Source organism: Kwoniella dendrophila, chromosome 9, assembly GCF_036810415.1.
Source record: "Kwoniella dendrophila CBS 6074 chromosome 9, complete sequence".
NCBI classification, from domain to species: Eukaryota; Fungi; Basidiomycota; class Tremellomycetes; order Tremellales; family Cryptococcaceae; genus Kwoniella; species Kwoniella dendrophila.
This window is the reverse complement of record NC_089484.1, coordinates 954922-974336: the sequence shown is the minus strand read 5'-3', so window position 1 is coordinate 974336 and position 19415 is coordinate 954922. Positions and strand designations below refer to the sequence as shown.

The following is a 19415-nucleotide window of genomic DNA, read 5'->3' as shown; positions in this document are numbered from 1 at the left end:
TTACAACATATACTCCTTGATAAAACAGCGTTACTCCATATTACTGCTTCTAGTGAACAAGGAATAGAGGTTGGGTCGCCTCAACAGTGGCTGATCAGTTGGTACTTTGCCTTGAATACAACAACCAGTAGCTGAGAGGAAACATCATGTCAGATCCGAGTTCACCACCACATGCAACTGATCCTGTCCCTCTCGGCTCTGCCCATGCATCAATCCAAAACACATCTTCAATACCACCCGCTTCAACATCAAAAAATGGAGGTAGACGAAATGTACGATTATTCGCACCTGACGGTGATTCGAGTTCGGATGAAGAAAGTGGTCCTCTAATTGGTGGTATCGACTATAATCAAGATGGTGGAATAGATGGTAAGTCAGAGTGCTCAATCAGAGACTCCCTGTCACAATGTATCACTTGTTTTGGATACTCTTCTGTACAATCTCTCCTCACATATTGATTTAATGATTCTTAGGTCTTCCACCAACGAACCAGCGCTCGTCATCTTACCCAGGTCCAAATACCCATCCTTCACCCACATCACGTTTATCATCCATTGTTTCCTCTGCTTCAGCTGTACAACCCAAATTGGCTAGGGCAGCTACATTTGTAGGATCTTCATCTGCTACATCACGACCATCCCTCACTCATACAGCAACGCATGGCGTGGCTGAAGGTCAAGCACCAATACCATCCTATCACCATGATGGGTACAGATCAAGGTTGAGACCGGATAGTTTGTCAAGGAGTTTACATGGCTCAGGATCCAAAGCTGCTGGTTCACAAAATAACAGTAATCATGGATCTTATAAAGAAACTAAATCTGACACGTATAATGACCCTGAAGCAAGTTACTTTCATGATAATAATGCTGGACCCTCATCAAACAGTAGTCGAAAGAATACAAAAGGTAGAAATAGAGGAGCAGTAGGAGGAGGATCTCTAGCATCAGACGAAGATGAAGAAGAACTGCGCAGTCCGGGATGGCAGATGGGAGTTACACAAGTAGGACCTGGTAAAGGAATAACAATTAATAAGAATGAAATTTCACAATCAAATCAAACTCAACAACAACCACAAATAGCATTATCTAGAGTGGATGTTTCGAATGAAGAAAAACAAGAAAGATTAGATTGGCAAGGTATGTTAGAAAGTGTTTTAACTTCTGATGTCTTGAAGATTGAAGAAGCTAGAATTTCTCAAACTATGCCAACTGAATCTTTCAGAGAAGAATTTGGTCAATCGTTATGGTGGCAAATACGTGCAAAATTACGTGGTAGAACTGAAGCTGAAGAAAAAAGAAGAGTTCAAGAAAGAAGATCAAGAGTTGTTGACTCTGTTTTAGAAGAAACTGCGAATTTTAGGATTGAAAATTATACCCCATCAACCACTCCAAAGGGTGAGAATGGCGAAGAACAAAATCAAGAAGAAAAAGATTTAAGTCGACAACATTCTGCTTTAGATCAAGTTAATTTAATGTTAGCTAAATTGGCTGCTATCAAGGCATTATATCCAAATCTAGCTGCAATGCGCGCTGATAAAGCAACATACGCGTCACCTGAATTTAGAGCTAAGACAGATGCCTTAACGGCTTGGTCAACTATAGTAACTGCTTTACAAACTCAGTTGAAATTATTGCAGAAATGGACAGGTTCAGACGATTTAGATATAACTAAACCTAATACTACAAAAGAAAAAGCTTTGACCGATAAAAACATCTATACCTATCATCCCTTGGACGCCAAAGGTGGTAGTATGACCGCTGGACGTGATGCAGCGGATGACTCAAGTTTCTTAGATCGTGTAATGAAAGAAGATAATCTACAAAGAATGTTTGAAAGGAGAGCTTTTATTGATTTAATCAATCTGGTTAGAAATGCAAAAGAAACTGTAATCTCATATTTACCAATATTTGAAGAACAAAATTTACCTGATTTTCAATATGAATTAGTCAGATTAATCGGATTCCCAGGTAGATTAATTATTGAAGCACTAAAAGTTAGATTAGATGCAGCATCAAGATTAATAGATCCAAATCCAATGGTTGTTGCGGATTTTATTGAAAATTTAAGGTTATCAATTTCTTTAGCTGTTCTAATTAGAAAACAATATGATGAAATCATCGCACCGGATGATCAAGGTAGATGGAATATACCATACTGTTTACCACCTGAATATAATGATGTTATGATTGATGCTATGAGGGCTTTCTTCAAGTTATTACACTGGAGATTAAGAGGTGTAGGTAGGGGTAGTTATCTGAAAGAGACTGAAGTTTTGGAAGATGAAGGTCCTTTCTTGTATGAAGCTGCAGAAGCTATAGAAGGTGGTGACATGGTTGTAGCGGAACATTCTTGGTAAGTCAGCTGTAAACTTGTTAATGGGATAGTAGAAGCTGATTCCCACTATAGTGCTTTATCAAACAAGCTTCTTATACGATCTTGTAATTACCTCGATCAACAGCTACGAGTACCACTCTCTCAAGGTAACCCTAATGCTTTTGGTCGTGAAGGGACATCTAAGGCTATGAAAACCGACGAGATGGTTTCATGGTATGGGAAACTCCTTGATTCAGCAAGGATGAGACATCGAAAAACGCAACGGTACTGTAGACGATTAACTCAACGTTTCGATAATTCAGCTGAATACTCTTTGGAACATACTCAAGTTGAAGATCTGATCGCTCAGCTTCAAGATTCAGGTCATTTCTTGGTCTACACAAATGTATTTGAAGAAAAAGGAACGTATATTGTGGCCGACGGTTCTTTATGGGCTCAACCTGATGAAGTAAGGCATCTCCTACAAAGAGCTTTCTCAGTCACTATACCTGGATCAAGAGCTAGACCAAGGAGAACAGCAACCAATTCACAAGATGGTGATCGAGCTGCACAACATATTGGTGATACGCCTGAAGTACATCCACTAGATGATGTGGATTCAGATGAGGAAGAGAACGGTCATATCGCAGCATATTTACTGCTCCTATCGCCAAGACAAAACTTTGTTTGGACAGGTGCTGTCATGACCCTCAACGTTGACTATATCGAATATTCCTTGCAGGATAACAGGGTTCGTTTGATAGCGGATGGTCCTACAAGTCGCTTAGGCCTTTGTAAACACCTTTTCGCGGAATCACTCATTGATCCAGAAACCGGCGAATCACTTGATTTACCTTGCCTCATCGAAGCTCAAGCACATTTACCATCGATTCAAAGTCAATTACTCAAAATCGCTAAATCATCCTACCGTTTATCGGAATGTATCGTACAATCTGCTCCTCTGGTCCGAAATGCTTTTAGAGGTGCACAAGGTTCTCAAGACTTGGTAGAAAATTGGTATTCCTTTGCAACGGATCACGGTACAAGAGTCAGCTCACATATCGATCCGGCGTCCTGGGAAAGGTTTAGTCGACTGTTAATGCGTTTAGCAATTTCTTGGATTTCTTTCATATGTCAAGAATGTAATCCTACAGATCGAAAAACATTTAGATGGACTGTAGCTGCTTTGACATATGCCTTTACAATGACAAGAGGAAACAACATTCTTGCTCTTGATCGAACTGAATTCAGTTTATTAAGAAAACATGTAGGAAATTGTGTATCTCTGTTGATTGGTCATTTCGATATCCTAGGTGCTAGAAGTAGTTTAGAAGCTAAAAAGGAAGCTGATAGAATCGAAGCTATGAGAAGGTTACAAAGATTACAGGAAAATTTAGATGATGAATTTCTACCTCGAACACCATCACCTTCTGGACAACCTAGAATAGATAGAAGTATAAGATTAACTGTTGAAGAAAGATTAAGATTAATTAGTGAATTAGAACAAAAGCGTATAGATGTCGCACCACAACCTGTTGGTACAGTATTAGATGAAGAAGTTTCAGAAGATAGAGCTTTAGTTTTTTTGGCTGCTGCAAAATCAAATATCTCGATGAGATGGCAACAAGGTGCATATATTGGTGGTGGTGCTTCAGGTACAGTCTACTTAGGTTATTCCCTACAAGATAATACAGTCTTTGCTGTAAAAATCATTCCAACAGTCGATATACAATCTTCACCCGCTTTATATGAATCAATTAAAAGAGAATCAGATGTAATGAGTTTATTATCACATCCGAATATCGTCGGGTTCTTAGGTTTAGAAGTTCATAGAAATAGAGTCTGTTTATTCCAAGAGGTAAGTTGTTGATCTTTGTCATCCTTTCTTTCCATACCGTGATTGATATACTAAGATGATCTTGTTGTTTGTAGTACTGTGAAGGTGGTTCCCTTGCGGGCATGCTGGAATACGGTAAAATCGACGACGAAGAAGTCGTTGGTGCATTCACTATTCAACTTCTTCGTGGTTTAGATTACCTACATCAGAATAGGATTGAACATCGAGATCTTAAACCTGAAAGTAAGTTCCCTCTCAGATTTAGGATATTTGGTATTTCGCTAATTTAATTAACACAATTGTTTAGATATTTTGATTGGCGCCAACTCAGTCTTGAAATTAGCTGATTTCGGTACGGCCAAAATAATCAAAGGGAACAAAACCCTAGCAAGAACTCGTGGAGGTGCTCATGCAAAGATGGAAGGTCTTGAAGGTACTCCAATGTATATGGCTCCCGAAATGATCAAGAATGTTCGTTCAAATAAATTGGGCTCATGTGATATCTGGGGTCTTGGTTGTGTGGTTTTACAAATGATTACCGGGTGAGTCACAGCTCGTCTAAAGATTCTACAAGCCATTAACAAGCTGACGAAACTTGATATACAGACGAAAACCGTGGAGTTTTTTGGATTTCGATAATGAATGGTAAGTATAGTTGTCTCCTTTCAAAGTGGAAGCCGTCAGCTGACACGGTGGTTATCAATAATAGGGCTATCATGTTCCATCTTGGTGCTACGACTGAACATCCACCATTACCTGATCCAAACGAAATGTCAGAAATGGGTATAGAATGGATTGAAAGCTGTTTATCACTTGAACCCGATGAAAGACCAACTGCACCTGAATTATTAGCTGATCAATGGTTGGAACCAATGTTACAACAAATGGTGAGTTATGAGTCTGTTCTCAATGCTCTCATCTTTCATATGTGTTATAATTTATATAAGGATTTGTGCTGAAATGTTCACTATTCAATATCTACAGGCTGAACTGGAAGAAGATTATCCTGATGTTTTAGCAAATCACGAAACTGAAGCTGTACCTCCACCACCTGAAGATATCTCTGTTGGAGCTACACCCTCTTTGATATCCGATGAAGCTACACCTTCCTTAGACTTTGAGGAATATGCAGCTGAAGAGGAATGATGGAGTAATTAATATTCGACTATATCGCTACGCTTACGGAGGAAATCGTTATTCCCTTTTTCCCTCAGCATATACTGTGATTTTCTCCATACTTTTTAGACTTGTCGGCTTTTATCCTCATTTTATTCTATTTTCTGCTCTCAAGGATTCCGGACAGTCCAACCAATATCAATCGGTAGTGTATTATAGGGTTTTATGGGAATTTCATCATAATGTTGGGTATCATATAGCAAAAAAAAACTGTATTTGTATTGTAAAGTCCCGGTAGTACACGAAATGCATATATAGTATATTTCGCTCTAAAAGTCGTCGTTATGTGAATGGCATAATGTTAAATTGATGAATGAATATACGATATTTGTTTCTATCTATCCTTGATCAAGCGTACATGATCAATAGTAGGGCCTAAAACACGATATCTATTCAGCAGGTTTACTATTGACCACTGTCATCAAGTCTGTCCAACTTTGCAGAGATTCTAAATCATTTTCAATTGATAAATCCAAATCATTTTTAACATTATATCTCAAGGTATCGATATCAATTAACATTTGATTTTTGAATTTTTCTTCTTCCTTTTCAGTTTCACTATTATTATCATTGGTATTTGAATTTGCGTTTGAGGAGCCAAAGAAAGAAGATAAACCTCCAGTTTTCTTAGATTTACGATGTTTTCTTAATAAATCTTCAGTTTTTTTGACACTTCCTAAAATACTAGAATAATTTATTAATATTTGATCTAAAATTTGAATTGACCATTCTTTACCATATTTCAATTTTAACGTTGGATATTGTTTATATATCTGATTCAATGGTTTTAATACATTTGGTATAAAATATGATGCGATTGAATTTTGTTGTTGTGGTTGCTGAGGTGTGCTCGTGGTTGTCGATGATCTAAATTGTGATGCGATCGATCTAATCAATTTAAGCGGATCTACACATCTTCTAGTCAATATCTGTAACAATATAGTGGAATATGGCGTTATAGGTAGTGTAAGGTGTTCTGATGGTAACAACGAGAACCAGAGATGATGTATCAAGTCAGTCAATAGTGCAGTACTTTCTAGAGGATAATGTTTTGATATTCGGCTCACCTTCAAAACCCAAAGATTTGACCACTCCCAATTGCTGTATCTTCTCTTTCATTTTATCTAAATCTACAATGGCTGAAGCAGTGAATCTCATAGCGGCATCTTCATGAGTCGTCTCGGCCTCTTCTCCTATATTGAAAGTATCCAGGGTCGATTGCAAGTATGTACCATAACGAGCAATTATCTGTCGCAAAGAAAGAACGTAAGTATACTTCATTCAACGTTTGGACTGAGCTTTTGCACGTCAGACTCACCTGTAAACTCAATCTCCAGAATCTAGGGGCTAATTGATCTATAAAGACATCCTCACTCCAAGTAGTCTCTATTGCGTTCGAAATACTACTTGAAGCTTGTAATAACCATTCTTCGTTAGTGCTTGACGATGTAAACTTATTATCAGTCGTTATAGTAGATAAAGAATTCTCAAGTGTTCCAACAATTTCTTTCCACCTTAATTGATAGTAAACAGGTAATTGCCACCTTCTTTCAAATGACAAAAAGGATTGACTTTCTCTCATCGATATTACATTCCTTGATGAAGGTGCTAGTGATTCAAATAGATTGATAAATTGATGCGTCGTTGTATAGTGCTAAAATCAATCAAATAATTAATGCAGAAAAAATCAGCACCTTTGTCGGTATAAAACTGATGAATACAGATCAAATCGTTATTGAGAAACTTTACCTTGTGCAATTCATCAGGTCGACCAGCAGCAAATATCGTTGAACCTAATTTATCTATTAAAGTATTTGATATTTCAGTCCATAAGACTTTTGAGAAGAAATCGTATTTATCTGAAATATCTTCCGAAACTTTTAATAATGGTAAATAAGAAACTTCGATTTCCCCTAGAATCTTATTATATAATACAGCTAGAGGTGATTGATTTTCTGTCGGTAACCTAACTGATTTTTCAATCAGATTAATGTGCGGTGTTTTAGGGGCTGTTGGAGTAGGGGGTGTCGTCAAACACGTTGTCGTGATTGTCTAAATGAGCTTATATTAGTATATTTGTCTATAGATTAAGCAAGCAATGAAAAAAAGTACGTTCCGCAGCAGGGTCTTACAAGGTAAAGGAAGAAGAAAACTTACAGCTCTGCAGTACGATCTTATAGATTGCCTTACCACTTCTTCAGCTTCTTCCCAACCTTCGATCAACTCATACGTTTTTAAGCACTGTCTCAATCTGGGCATACTAGGTTCAGCAAGCTCTGTCGTAAGCAACGTTGATAGATCTTTCGATAAACGTGATTTTATCTTTTCTATACGCTACAAATAGAAGAGATTGATAATCAGTGATGAGAACAGTATTTCCCAAATATGATTAATGGTGCAGGTACAACTATACTCACCTCTTCCACTGTATCAACAATTGCACATCCCTCTGCTCTAGCTTTATTGACCAGATAAACCACTTGAGTATATTCTCCAGCTACTCTAGTAATCATCTTAACTGATCCATGTTCTTCATCCGGCGTTGTATCCAATAAAGTTTCTGCTCTCGTCAAAGTATCAAATAAACGTTGTAAAAGGTCCAGCAAAGCCTGAATTGTGGTACATGCTTACATGAGCTCTTGTATCGTCACCTTCTCGACGATTGAAAAACAGAATGACATACCTTCTCTTCCCTCAAAGCTGATCTTTCATCTAATTTACTTTGTACTTTTTCTTGGTGATCAAACAATATATCTCTTACGCTCTAATCAAATTTCCATGCATAAAATATCAGCTAACATAGTTCATGCACTTTCTTTAGAGCTACGAACACAAGCTAGGCGAATGAATCCTACTCACCTCAACTTCTATCCTAACACTTCTCATAGGATCCAATAACCCCTTCAATCTACTTTCTTCACCTCTTAAACCAGTACCTAAACTAATGAATTCTTCATAATCTTCATTAATCAATAAAATTAATTCTTCCTTCAATTCATTCAAGTAACTCCTTAGCTCTCCTCTTAGTTCTTCTAATGGTATATGTAGTCTTGATAACAAAAATTCATCGACATCAAAGTTATCTGAAGATAGTAATGGATGTGAATGGGATAATGGTTCCAATGATGGTAAATCTACTTGACCATTAAAAGACCCCGATCCTGATGACGACGATGAAGTAGATGACGGTCTTCTGGGTCTTGATGATGATGCAAGAGGTTCTTCGCCGTCAACGACATCATCAGTGTTATTGGAGTTATATGTCGGTATAGGTAACGCTGAAGGTACAGTGGAAGGTTGAACTGATGTGGGCGAAATTGATATTGACATCCCTCGGGGGGCATTACCGTTGATTGGAGCCATTTTTGCACCTCCTTCGCGAATCCGTTTTGTAGGTATTCAACTTATTGATCAGGTATATCATGCACTAGTCTTGCTATTGCTGGCATGAACACGTATCATACATAGATTGTTGTTGTTGTCATTCGCGTTTCAGCACAACCACAAAGTGGAGGACACTGTTCAGGGTAGCAGCGAAGACGGAATCAAACATCAATATTTGATCTGATTCATTGCATCTGGAAACCCAAACCAGAGTCAACGGAAAGAGATAGTAATATCATGGTATATCAAATAAATGTATCAAATATTGATATTGGCGTGCGGTCGTATCGAACTCTACAGAAATATCATAGATATATCAAGGGGAAAAGGGAAAGAAAGCGAAGAATTAAGGAAATAGTATAAAAGATCCTATCCCCGTTACACCAAAAGAACCAAAAGAGTCTCTCTTATCTACTATACTCTCATTCTATATTCGGTAACCAATATATCCGTAAATCGTTTAACAACATCCACCAGCAGCTTTTTGTTCAACGTTTTGTCCAAGGCCTTTGATTGTTGATTTAGCGCCTGGTCCTGAAGCCATAGATGTTGAACCCATTCTACAAAGCACCAGGTCATATTAGCTTTGTCTGGATTGTAAAATCGCTGGGAACTCACCTGTCTTTGATTTGTTTTGACATGGTCAAGAAAGCTTGTTCTACGTTGGTAGCGTTCTTGGCAGAAGTTTCAAGGAATGGAATACCTAATTCATCGGCGAATGCTTTGGCAGCAGCGTATTCGACAACTTTCTTGGTAGCTAAATCGGATTTGTTTCCTACAAGGAGTTTATTGACACCTTCCACAGCATATCGGTCGATTTCTTGTAACCATTGTTTGACATTGGCGTAGGTATCTGATCACGGCAGAAGGGTGATCAGCACGAACAATATGAAATGAGGTAATGCTACTCACCACTATCGGTTACATCGTAGACTACTATAATTCCGTGAGCACCTCGGTAGTATGATGATGTGATTGTTCTGTAGTACCATCAGCCAGCCGTACCATACGAGAATAGGCAGAAGACTTACCTAAATCGTTCTTGTCCAGCAGTATCCCACTGTTCGGAATATACACATAATATAATATAGGATTGTTTGTGGGACAGGTGCGATATCAAGTGGAATGGGAAATGTAGGAAAGGTTATATGATCAGAACGAAAAGAAACGGTGCGTACAATTTATATACCAATATAAAAAGACGAAAGACGCCAAATTCATGAGCGTTGAAAGGTCAGTCGCCCAGCCACCATTGAACGTTGCGAGAAGCATTTGAACCATGGAGTCGAAGCGATGCCAAGAAGGTTTGAAGAGTGGGGTAGACAGATACCAATTCGCGCCAAAGGTAACGACAAACGAAACGGTCCGAAGATGGAGGTGAAACAAGTTTATGTGTGCATTAGAAACCCAATAATACCGATAACGACCGAGGATTGATGATATTGAAGGGTGATTACGCCAAAAAGACCAGTTCGATTGAGCCAACGAAATTCGCGTGCATGTGAACGACAGGAGATTTGGAGAGTGTGTGATCCGAATCGGGGTACAATATAGTCGATCGAGTTGAGAGCCCGTATTCAGGAAAAGTACACCATAGGTAATGAGCAAAAAACAGAACGCAAGATGTTGCAGCGCGTTACCATAAGTTTTATTGATTTGACCGGAAGGGTGTGGGCGGTTGAGCCGCAAAGACAGGGAGGTTTCGGAGAAGATTCAGACCGAAGTTGAAGATGAGGGCGAAGACGCAAGGGTGTTTGAGGTGGGTGGATTTCAGGCGAAGGAACAGCAACAACATACCATTCAACGTGATTTAGTCAAGCGATCGGCGAGGCATTGAGCGATAAAGTAATCGAGAAGTCGTTGATTGGTGTTGGAGGAAGAACGGAGAGAATCGAAATGATGATATAACACCAGAACATAGTTAGCAACAAACATCGATCACAAACCATTCAATAGCAAAGATTGAGCAGAAAATGCGATTATTTGATGATATTTGAAGAACGGATGAACCAGATTGAAATGGATGACGCATTGAGACGATCAGAGAAGCCAAGCAGCCATTGAACATCAGTTTGGACGTATGCGAATGTGCGAGATTTTGAGGTCGAAATAGACAACGACATTCAGTTTTGCGGCGATTTTGAGGCAATTCGAAGAACCGGAATTTTGCAGCGTTGATGAACACGATCGAGAAGGCCAGTCGGAAGAATATCGAAAAGGAATGCGAAGAAGCGAGAAAAAACCGTCAGCTCTTATGCTTATGTATATTTATGCTGAGTGCGTAAATTGTTGGAAAGTATACGCACAATTTGGAGCTTTACTGTTTTACCTTCAAGTTCAATGGTTCTAATCTTGAAATCAACCTGATGACGAATACTGTAAGCGACTCATGGTTCATGGTGAAAGGTATCGTAGTTGATTCATCGAATCGCTCATAAGTTTGAAGAAAAGAGGGAAAGAGGCGATAGAAAATACAATGTGGAATTCCGAAATCTGAAGAAATGGAAGTTGAAGAAAGAAAAAGAAAAGAGAAATGCGTATCCCAGAATCGCCCTTTTATACCCTTTCAAGCTACTTAGCCAAGGGACTGAGTAACAAAAGACAGACGGGAGACAAAAGAAATGAGAAGCACAGATTTAAAGGATTTTTAGGGTTGTCACGTAGTGCGAATTTGCTCGGATCATGTCGATGTGATAAGCAAACGTGATTATGCGTCAAGTCCATCGTATGAATCCGAGGTTCGTCGTTACTGAATGGAACGTTCGGACACATGTAACGCTGAATTCTTCTAATATGAGAGAATTTCGGCGTTACGTCCATCATATTCATTCACTCTGGTACCCCATGCTTTCGTTCTCTTTCCGTTTTTGATGTGACCAATTCAATCCCAGTATCCATTTGACGCACAGTCCTCATCATATAGTAATATTCTATCTCTAATTCCATATGACGGCGTGACAAGTCTTATCCATGATATACCGGTCACGGAAATCCACCAAAAATGACAACATTCTATGCGCCCATATTTCCCAGAAAATCTAGATGCTTTTATAATAGAACAATCACTCACTCCGATAGTTGAAATATACGACTCGGTATAAGTATCATCGGCAAATCTAAGAAGTAAACATGATTTTCCTACACCTGAATCACCAATGAGGAGAAGCTAAAAGAAGGTAATTACAAGCAAGCGTCAACATTATACTTCACATGCATTTCCAGTTTTCCCATGTCCATTCTCATAAATGTGTGTAACCGATCTACTTTTATCCAAGTTCGAGAATTGGAGCTGAACTTACTTTGAAAAGATAATCGTATTCTGGGGCTGACATTGCTAATTATGATTTATTCTAATTTCAATTGATATTCCTTTCCTTCCTACTAAATGCGAATCCCCCAAATTTCCCATCAAATGGTATTCACCAAGTGACGATGTAACGTATTAGTCCAGATATAACAATTTAGTCGATGATATTGATTCGTTCGTTGGAGTTAGTCATGGAATGGAGTGAATGGATATAAATGTTGTTGATTATGTGTCGTCCGAGGTGGTTAATGCGGTGTTAATCATATGACGCGAAAGTTCGGCGGCAAATTGAACGATAATTTGAATTGAAGTGTAAAGTTGGTTGATGGTGGTAACAGACAGAATGATGCCAGCAACGATAGTGTAGACGAAGATGTAACAGTTAGTCAGCAGAGTTCCACTGATGATTCTTTCGTCGATTGTTTTATCCATTCAGTCAATAGACGTCAACCATGTTCTCTCGCACGCGCCTCTATTGATCTTCGCTTGACCTATCTAACTGGATCCTTCCACCTGAGAATGATGTCTGGATATATTGGCAAAGTAAGCTCACCTATGAGATATTTCTGATTGTCCTATAACGTTTGAGATGCGATTATTACAGTAAAACTAGGTATTGAATTAACGTTGAAAGTGATTATGGTTATGCGGAGACGAGCTGATACCGAAGGTGATAATGAAAGTGATAGTGATTGCGATGATGGAATAGACAATAGAGCAAGAGTGAATGAGTGACGTTGTAAGCGTGGCAGGTCATTCCCACTATTTTATGTATTCACGTTAACCACTTAAGCGCAAATTAAATGATACCCAAGTGCGGAAGAATCCGGTATTTGATCGCAGTGGCACCCGATCATTTCAGTCACTCATCTCTTATTGACAACGTTAATGTCAACTAAAGGCAGAACAGATGCGATTAAACCTTCAGGAATCAATGTATGAAGACGAGCACTCTATCCAAACCGATAAACCGTAGTTATGAAAGCGAACTTGAGAGATATATGAGGTTTTCATGCAAAAGACGCTCGGTGTTTTACCTCTACCGTAAAACTAAAACTGACAAAAAAGAAATATCCGCTCTTCTATGTTGTATGCTATCGTTCATATCCAACTTCCATTCTGAGGTGATACAGTAACCCGATTAGAAAGGTTTATCAGAGTCTGGTGTTTTGTCTGTTGAATTGATATGACCGTAAGGCATAGATGAGCAGATGGGTTGGAGGAAGGATGCAAGGTTGAATGAAATTAGCATGTTTCACTAGAAACGATTTCAAGAAAGGGTATAGGATATGTAGACATACCGATAAAGTAGTTTCCAACCTGAAAATAAAAGAAGCATTACATATGATCAGCTTATGCTACTTGTGTGGACCCAATCTCGTGCACATTATTGATCTTCCTGTTCCTCCATTATCGAATATTCTACTATACTGCTTCCAAGCTTCTAAAAATAACGCATTTTGCGCATCTTGACAGTATAAGTGAAATAAAACAACTCACCACAGGTACTTTGATCAATACATCTTTTCTGAAAAGTGGTACATCAGATAAGAAGAGAGATACGGCGAAACCAGCAGCACCACCCCATAATACCAAGGTATTTGTGTATCCTCTCAATCGTCTATTTTGTTTGAATTGATTTGATCGACATATGTTTATTGAGAGACGGTCCAGATAATGATTGTCAAAGGTTTAGAATATTCGTTGTGTGCAAGTCGAAGATTGTTTTGCGGCGTTGTTTTAGAGATCGGAATATGTTTATAGGTCGAGTGTAAGATTGAGACAAAATAGATTTGATCGTTAGCACAATTCCCTTTTACCAGTTTCATCTCCCCTAGTCCTTCTTTTCTACATATCGTATTTCTCGATTTCCTTCGCTTGAATCCACTTCTGCTTATCCTCGCGATATATTTAACCTATTAAGTTGATTGACTAGGAGATACGCACTCAGGTGTGAAACCATTAAGACCCTATTGATCATCAAAATATCAGTAAAATGACCCCCGAACCAGAATCTTGACAATTGATAACACTCACAATTTGGGATTTTCTGAGGAATGAAGGCATTTTGATTGTGGTTGGATCAAGAGGGTTGATGACTATAAGAGATGTAAAGAATTGTGGACCTTCTGTTGATTTTAATGATTTTGATATTTAGGTATTGGAAAACGCGGAAGGAAAGTGATAACCAACGAAAGCTATTAGATTGGTTGGGATCGCACAACTCATGTGTTACGTTATCACTGGTTATACAAAGGTACTTAAGTGTGGCAAATCTCTCTGAAAACATGACGTGGCATTTTTAACGGTTTAGTGTATTGATTACATATAAACGATATATCTATGACAATTTGATCCTTTCTCAAAACGCAAAACATGCATTGTGTATACAAAAGAAAGGAAAGGTGGTGTTTGCATATATAAAGATTCACGATATTGAAATGTGTTGAACTGAATTTTGCTATGAGAGATCGCAATATCGTCATTGATAAAAAATAAATTGATTATATAGAAAGTGATATTCGCGCAAAACTCAATTTTAAGAAAACATAAAGCAGTAAACAGAATTATGAGTGTTACAAGTAAGCTGATTTTCTGCTAGTAGAGGTGATCTGATCTTGTTTGAGTATATAAAAAAGGATTGACCAGATGACTATCGAAGAGAATTATCGAACAACTTATTTAAATCAATCTACTAACTCTCACATTTTTACTTGCTAATTAGCCACATTCGGCTTAACAGTCTTTTCACTCGCATCATTATTACTTCTTACACTCGTATTATACCTAATTCCAGATCCAGGATTCGGAGGTGAAATTGAAAAGGATCGTCAAGAGGATGATATAATCTCAACTAAGCGATCTCACAGGTCAATAACTTGATGGCCTTCGAAATAAATAAAACGACTAATTAGGTATTGCTCAGTATAATGGCGAACTGCAACTGAGCTTTCAAAGCCGTATTTGTATTGGTAACTGTATCTGAAATCCGAAATGCATTATGCTAAGTAAACAATGGGTATATATTTATGTATAATAATATGTATATGAAAGACAATGAAACCAAAAGGAGAAGAAACACCGATTTATTTTACTTTGAACTCTTAAGCCGTTATAGCTTGACCAGCTTGAACAGCTTGTTGAGCATCAGGAAAACCATTTTCCCAGAAATTGGTACCATGTGTTGTAGGTTTGATATAACCTGCTCTGACAGTCCAATCACCGAATCTTTCACCATCATTTCTTTCTAATGCCCATCTCTTAATCATTGGTTTCAATACAGCTAAGATTTCTGGTTCTGTAGCTGATTCAATAAATGGTTTGTTTAATCTTGTACCGTCATGACTACCACCTAACATCATCATATACGATCCAGGTGCTTTACCTACAAATGCTACTTCTGCTGCCCATGGTCGTGCACAACTATTTAACAGAATTGAGTTAGCATTGAAATAACACAAATGACAGATATTATCAAACTTACCCATTTGGACAACCGGTCATTCTCATTACTAAATCATCATTTCTAACACCAGCTTCTTCACAGATCTTTTCAACTTTATCAATCAACAATGGTAAATATCTTTCAGATTCTGCCATTGCTAAACCACAAGTTGGGAAAGCTACACAAGCTGATGAAGATAATCTAACACCTGAATGATCAATGTTATCTAAACCCCATTTAGATAATAATCTTTTAATTTCATCTAAATCTTCTGTTGCAACATCAGATAAGATCAAATGTTGATTGGCTGTTAATCTGAAATTACCTTTATGTATTTTAGCAATTTCTTGTAAACCAGATTTGAATTGATGTCTTGATGAATCTTCGATTCTACCATTTTCAATGAACATGGTGAAATGATGTTTACCATCATGTCCTTGTGCCCATCCGTATTTATCTAAATTGTTAGAGAATGTGTATGGTCTAGCTTCACCGAATTTCTTACCCCACCTTTCTTCAACAAGTTCTTTGAATTTAGCTACACCAAGTCTGTCAACTGTGTACTTCAATCTAGCATTCTTTCTGTCTTGTCTGTTTCCGTAATCTCTTTGAACAAGCATGATACTTTCAGCAACCTTGTTACCATCTTCAGGACTAAGGAAACCAAGAACATCACCGAGTCTTGGGTAAGTCTTCTTGTTACCATGAGTGACACCCATACCACCACCAACACTGACGTTGTAACCAAGAACTGTATCGTTTTCTACAATAGCGATGAAACCGACATCGTTGGTAAAGACATCAACAGCATTGTCAGGAGGTACTGCAACAGCAATCTTGAATTTACGAGGAAGGTAGTAAGGACCGTAAAGAGGTTCGTGATCGGCGGAGAAGTTTTGAGTGGCATCACCGTAGACCTTCTTTTTGTCAAGCCAGATTTCGTGGTAGGCGTTTGTAGATGGAAGAAGATGCTCTGAGATACCGACGGCAAAGTTGTAGACGGTTTCGTGAGTCTTGGAGAATGCAGGGTTGACGCAACATTGCACGTTTCTGTTGACATCACCACAAGCTGCGATGGTATCGAGTAAACTTCGGTTGATAGCTTGCATGGCAGGTTTCAAATGACTCTTGACGATACCGTGGAACTGGAAGGTTTGTCGGGTAGTCAATTTGAAGGTACCATTACCATGTTCATCGGAGATTCTGTCCATGTGTAGCCATTGGTCGGCAGTACAAACACCAGCGGGTAATCGAACTCGGATCATGAAGGAGTAAGCTGGTTCAAGACCTTGAGCTTTAAGGGATTCTCGGATATCTCGATCATCCTAGAAGAACGATGTCAGCATAATGATTGTATTTGCACAGGAAAATGTATTCACTCACTTGCATATATGTACCGTGGAATTTGGTCAATTGAGCATCAGAAGGGCCAATAGCACCGGTAGATTTATCGGCGAGACCTTCAAGAATGGTACCTCTCAAGTAATCGGAAGCGATCTTGATGTGTTCGTTGGCTACAGTTTCTTCTTTCTCTTCGATAACTTCAACGTTGTCTACGCCAAGAGCTCTCCATAAACTAGCTTCGAAAGGTTTGTAACCTGTCATATAACCATCGGGATCAGAATCATCACCAAGACCTAATGGGCAAAGCTCGGCACATCCGAGACCAAGGACTCTTGGGAAGATATCTTTGGCAGGTTTGTTGTAGTAACCGGCATCTTCTGGTCGAGGCCAGTAGTGGGAGTCACCCATACCGAAAACGGTAACTTTGGTTTCGGCAAGTTTATCGGAAGCTGGAAGTTTAGAAAGAGCTTTGTAAAATTCTCGACCGTTTTGAGGAGCTTCACCTTGACCAGCAGTAGAAGTGAGGATAAGAACATTCTTCTCTTCAGCTAATGAATCGACAATGGAGGAAGCAATTTCATCGAGGACCCTAAGAGAAGCACCGACACCTCTCATTTTAGCTCTGGAAACCAATCGTTTAGCGACTTTTTCGGCATTTCCACCATCGGAAGCGTAAAGGACAAGAAGACCAGGGCCATCCAAAGAGTTGAGAAGAGCATCGTAGGCTTTTCTGGCTTTCTCTTTTCTAGCAGCAACGAGATCGGTACCGACTGATGAAGTGACGGAAGAGTCGATTGCTGGTTGAGCGAGAGTGAGTTGAGAAAGGTGAGATTCTCGATCGAGGAATTCTGAAAGAGCAGCTTTGATGTAAGAGGAATCGAGAGTAAATCGTTTGTCATCAGCAAGAGATGGGTTCCATCTGAACATTGGCCACCATCCACCTGAAACAGCTCGTTTGGTTTCCCTCAATCTTTCTAAAGCACCGGCATTCTCCTTTTTTGAGACAGCTTCACCATCTTCTTTGTCACCCCATGGCAAGTAAGCGAGGACTAAACCTGGACCAGAGTAGTTTTCAGCTTCTCGCATAGCGTTGATGACACCAGCGTAATCGGCGTAGATAGCAACGGAAGCGACGTAAACGTCACCCATATTAAGAGCGTAAAGAGCAAGATCCTTCTTTCGTTCTTTAGGTGGTTGAGCTGGAGCATTAGGTGAGAAAGGTGAGGAGGCAGTTTCGTAAACAAGGAGATTGATATCGAGACCGGAGGCGAGAGCGTGGTGAAGACCTGATGAAGCGAGATCTACAGCCCATGAGTTTGAAATAACGATCCAAAGAGCTCGTTTCTCCCAATGACCTTTAGAACCAAGTTGAACGATTTCTTTTTCATCTTCGCTGTTACCGGCACCAAGGACTTCTTCAACTTTCTTTCCTGCAGAGGCAGCATCTTTCTCATCTCGTACTAATAACCAAGCGGAAAGAGCTTCGTGAACGTCTTTACCTGTGTTTGAAGCTTTGAGAACCTTTTTGGCGAGTTCGATAAGTCGAGCTCTTTCTTTTCTAAGAGCCACGGCTTTACCGAAAGCATATAATGGGGATGTTGATTCGTTGGCAGCGAGATGGGATGGGTCGTTGAGGATTTCCAATGGAGATGGGGAAGAAGTAAGGAGATCGGTATATTTGCTTTCTGGTGATGGAACGGCAACGGAAGAAGATGGAATGGAGTGGCTAGCTGGTTTACCTAATCTGGCGATTGGGGTGGAAGCGGAAAGAGCTGATGTTATTTCCGATGAAGCTACATTTCCACCAACTAAGACTGATCGAATATTGACTTCGGCACCTTCTAAAGCATCCACTACTGATGCCCAACCAGGACCGAATTTGCCATTACCGCCCTCAACAACTACAACTTCTTGTACACCAGATAAGGATGATCTAAGTTTTTCCTTTGGTGCTGGGATAGCGAGAATGACATCGAGGACATTTTCGGCTTCGATGGAGTGGGGAAGGAAGTTGACTATAAGTTTTGATGATTCGGATTTTGTGTAACCGAATGGTGGTTGAGCTCGTCTTGTAAGTTTGAGAAGGGAAAGACATGTAGCCTCATAAGCTGTTAAGAGCTCATCGGCAACATCGCCGTTAGATTCACCGTTTGCAAGGACAGGTGAGCTTAAAGCACCACTCAACCATGATTCTGCATCTTCAACCTGTTGGACTGATCCATCTAATCCTGCTGCAATAAAGTGATATACTAAAGCATCTTCATCTTGGGCTAATCGAAGAGCGAGTAAAGAGTGGTCGTATGCTTCTTGAGCGGATCTACTTATCAAAGATAATGATCTGGCAGCTCGAGGTGTAACGACTTCTTCGGCGTCGATAACTTGAACGACTGTTCTTTTGAGTGAAGCGGAAGGTACTGATGATAAGAAGGTTGGATTGGTGAAAAGAACAGTGGTGCTACCAGAAGCTTGAGGAATAGGAAGATATGGGTTAAGTTTGGTAGATCCTGATGGTACAGTGGCGATAGGATGATGATATGAGGTTGATGGAAGGTTAGAGATAGCTGGAGGAATTGATGAAGACATCTATTTCATCGATCAAAAATAGT

General features: G+C 39.3%; 5 protein-coding genes across 5 annotated transcripts; 1 reads left to right on the top strand and 4 right to left on the bottom strand.

Moving 5' to 3' along the window:
- Nucleotides 1-146: 146 nt before the first annotated feature.
- L201_006775 (uncharacterized protein) lies at nt 147-5299 on the top strand (the record flags this gene model as incomplete). Its single annotated transcript, XM_066222493.1, has 8 exons — nt 147-369; nt 474-2355; nt 2410-4174; nt 4249-4396; nt 4461-4695; nt 4760-4798; nt 4863-5040; nt 5138-5299. The coding sequence occupies 8 exons, from the start codon at nt 147-149 to the stop codon at nt 5297-5299; spliced, it is 4632 nt and encodes a 1543-aa protein (XP_066078590.1).
- A 419-nt stretch (nt 5300-5718) lies between these two features.
- Nucleotides 5719-8692, bottom strand: L201_006774 (uncharacterized protein; the record flags this gene model as incomplete). Its single annotated transcript, XM_066222492.1, has 8 exons — nt 5719-6305; nt 6397-6577; nt 6648-6983; nt 7079-7381; nt 7487-7663; nt 7747-7938; nt 8013-8093; nt 8189-8692. The coding sequence occupies 8 exons, from the start codon at nt 8690-8692 to the stop codon at nt 5719-5721; spliced, it is 2361 nt and encodes a 786-aa protein (XP_066078589.1).
- Nucleotides 8693-9173: 481 nt separating this feature from the next.
- L201_006773 (GTP-binding protein ypt1) lies at nt 9174-12045 on the bottom strand (the record flags this gene model as incomplete). The annotated part of the gene is made up of 7 exons (XM_066222491.1): nt 9174-9273; nt 9332-9566; nt 9626-9693; nt 9745-9773; nt 11020-11076; nt 11784-11879; nt 12013-12045. 7 exons carry the CDS (start codon nt 12043-12045, stop codon nt 9174-9176), a joined length of 618 nt encoding a protein of 205 aa, XP_066078588.1.
- Nucleotides 12046-13161: 1116 nt separating this feature from the next.
- L201_006772 (uncharacterized protein) lies at nt 13162-14087 on the bottom strand (the record flags this gene model as incomplete). The annotated part of the gene is made up of 5 exons (XM_066222490.1): nt 13162-13193; nt 13322-13340; nt 13521-13641; nt 13968-13990; nt 14058-14087. 5 exons carry the CDS (start codon nt 14085-14087, stop codon nt 13162-13164), a joined length of 225 nt encoding a protein of 74 aa, XP_066078587.1.
- A 1037-nt stretch (nt 14088-15124) lies between these two features.
- Nucleotides 15125-19392, bottom strand: L201_006771 (sulfite reductase (NADPH) hemoprotein, beta-component; the record flags this gene model as incomplete). Its single annotated transcript, XM_066222489.1, has 3 exons — nt 15125-15443; nt 15505-16790; nt 16849-19392. The coding sequence occupies 3 exons, from the start codon at nt 19390-19392 to the stop codon at nt 15125-15127; spliced, it is 4149 nt and encodes a 1382-aa protein (XP_066078586.1).
- Between the last annotated feature and the right edge of the window lie 23 nt (nt 19393-19415).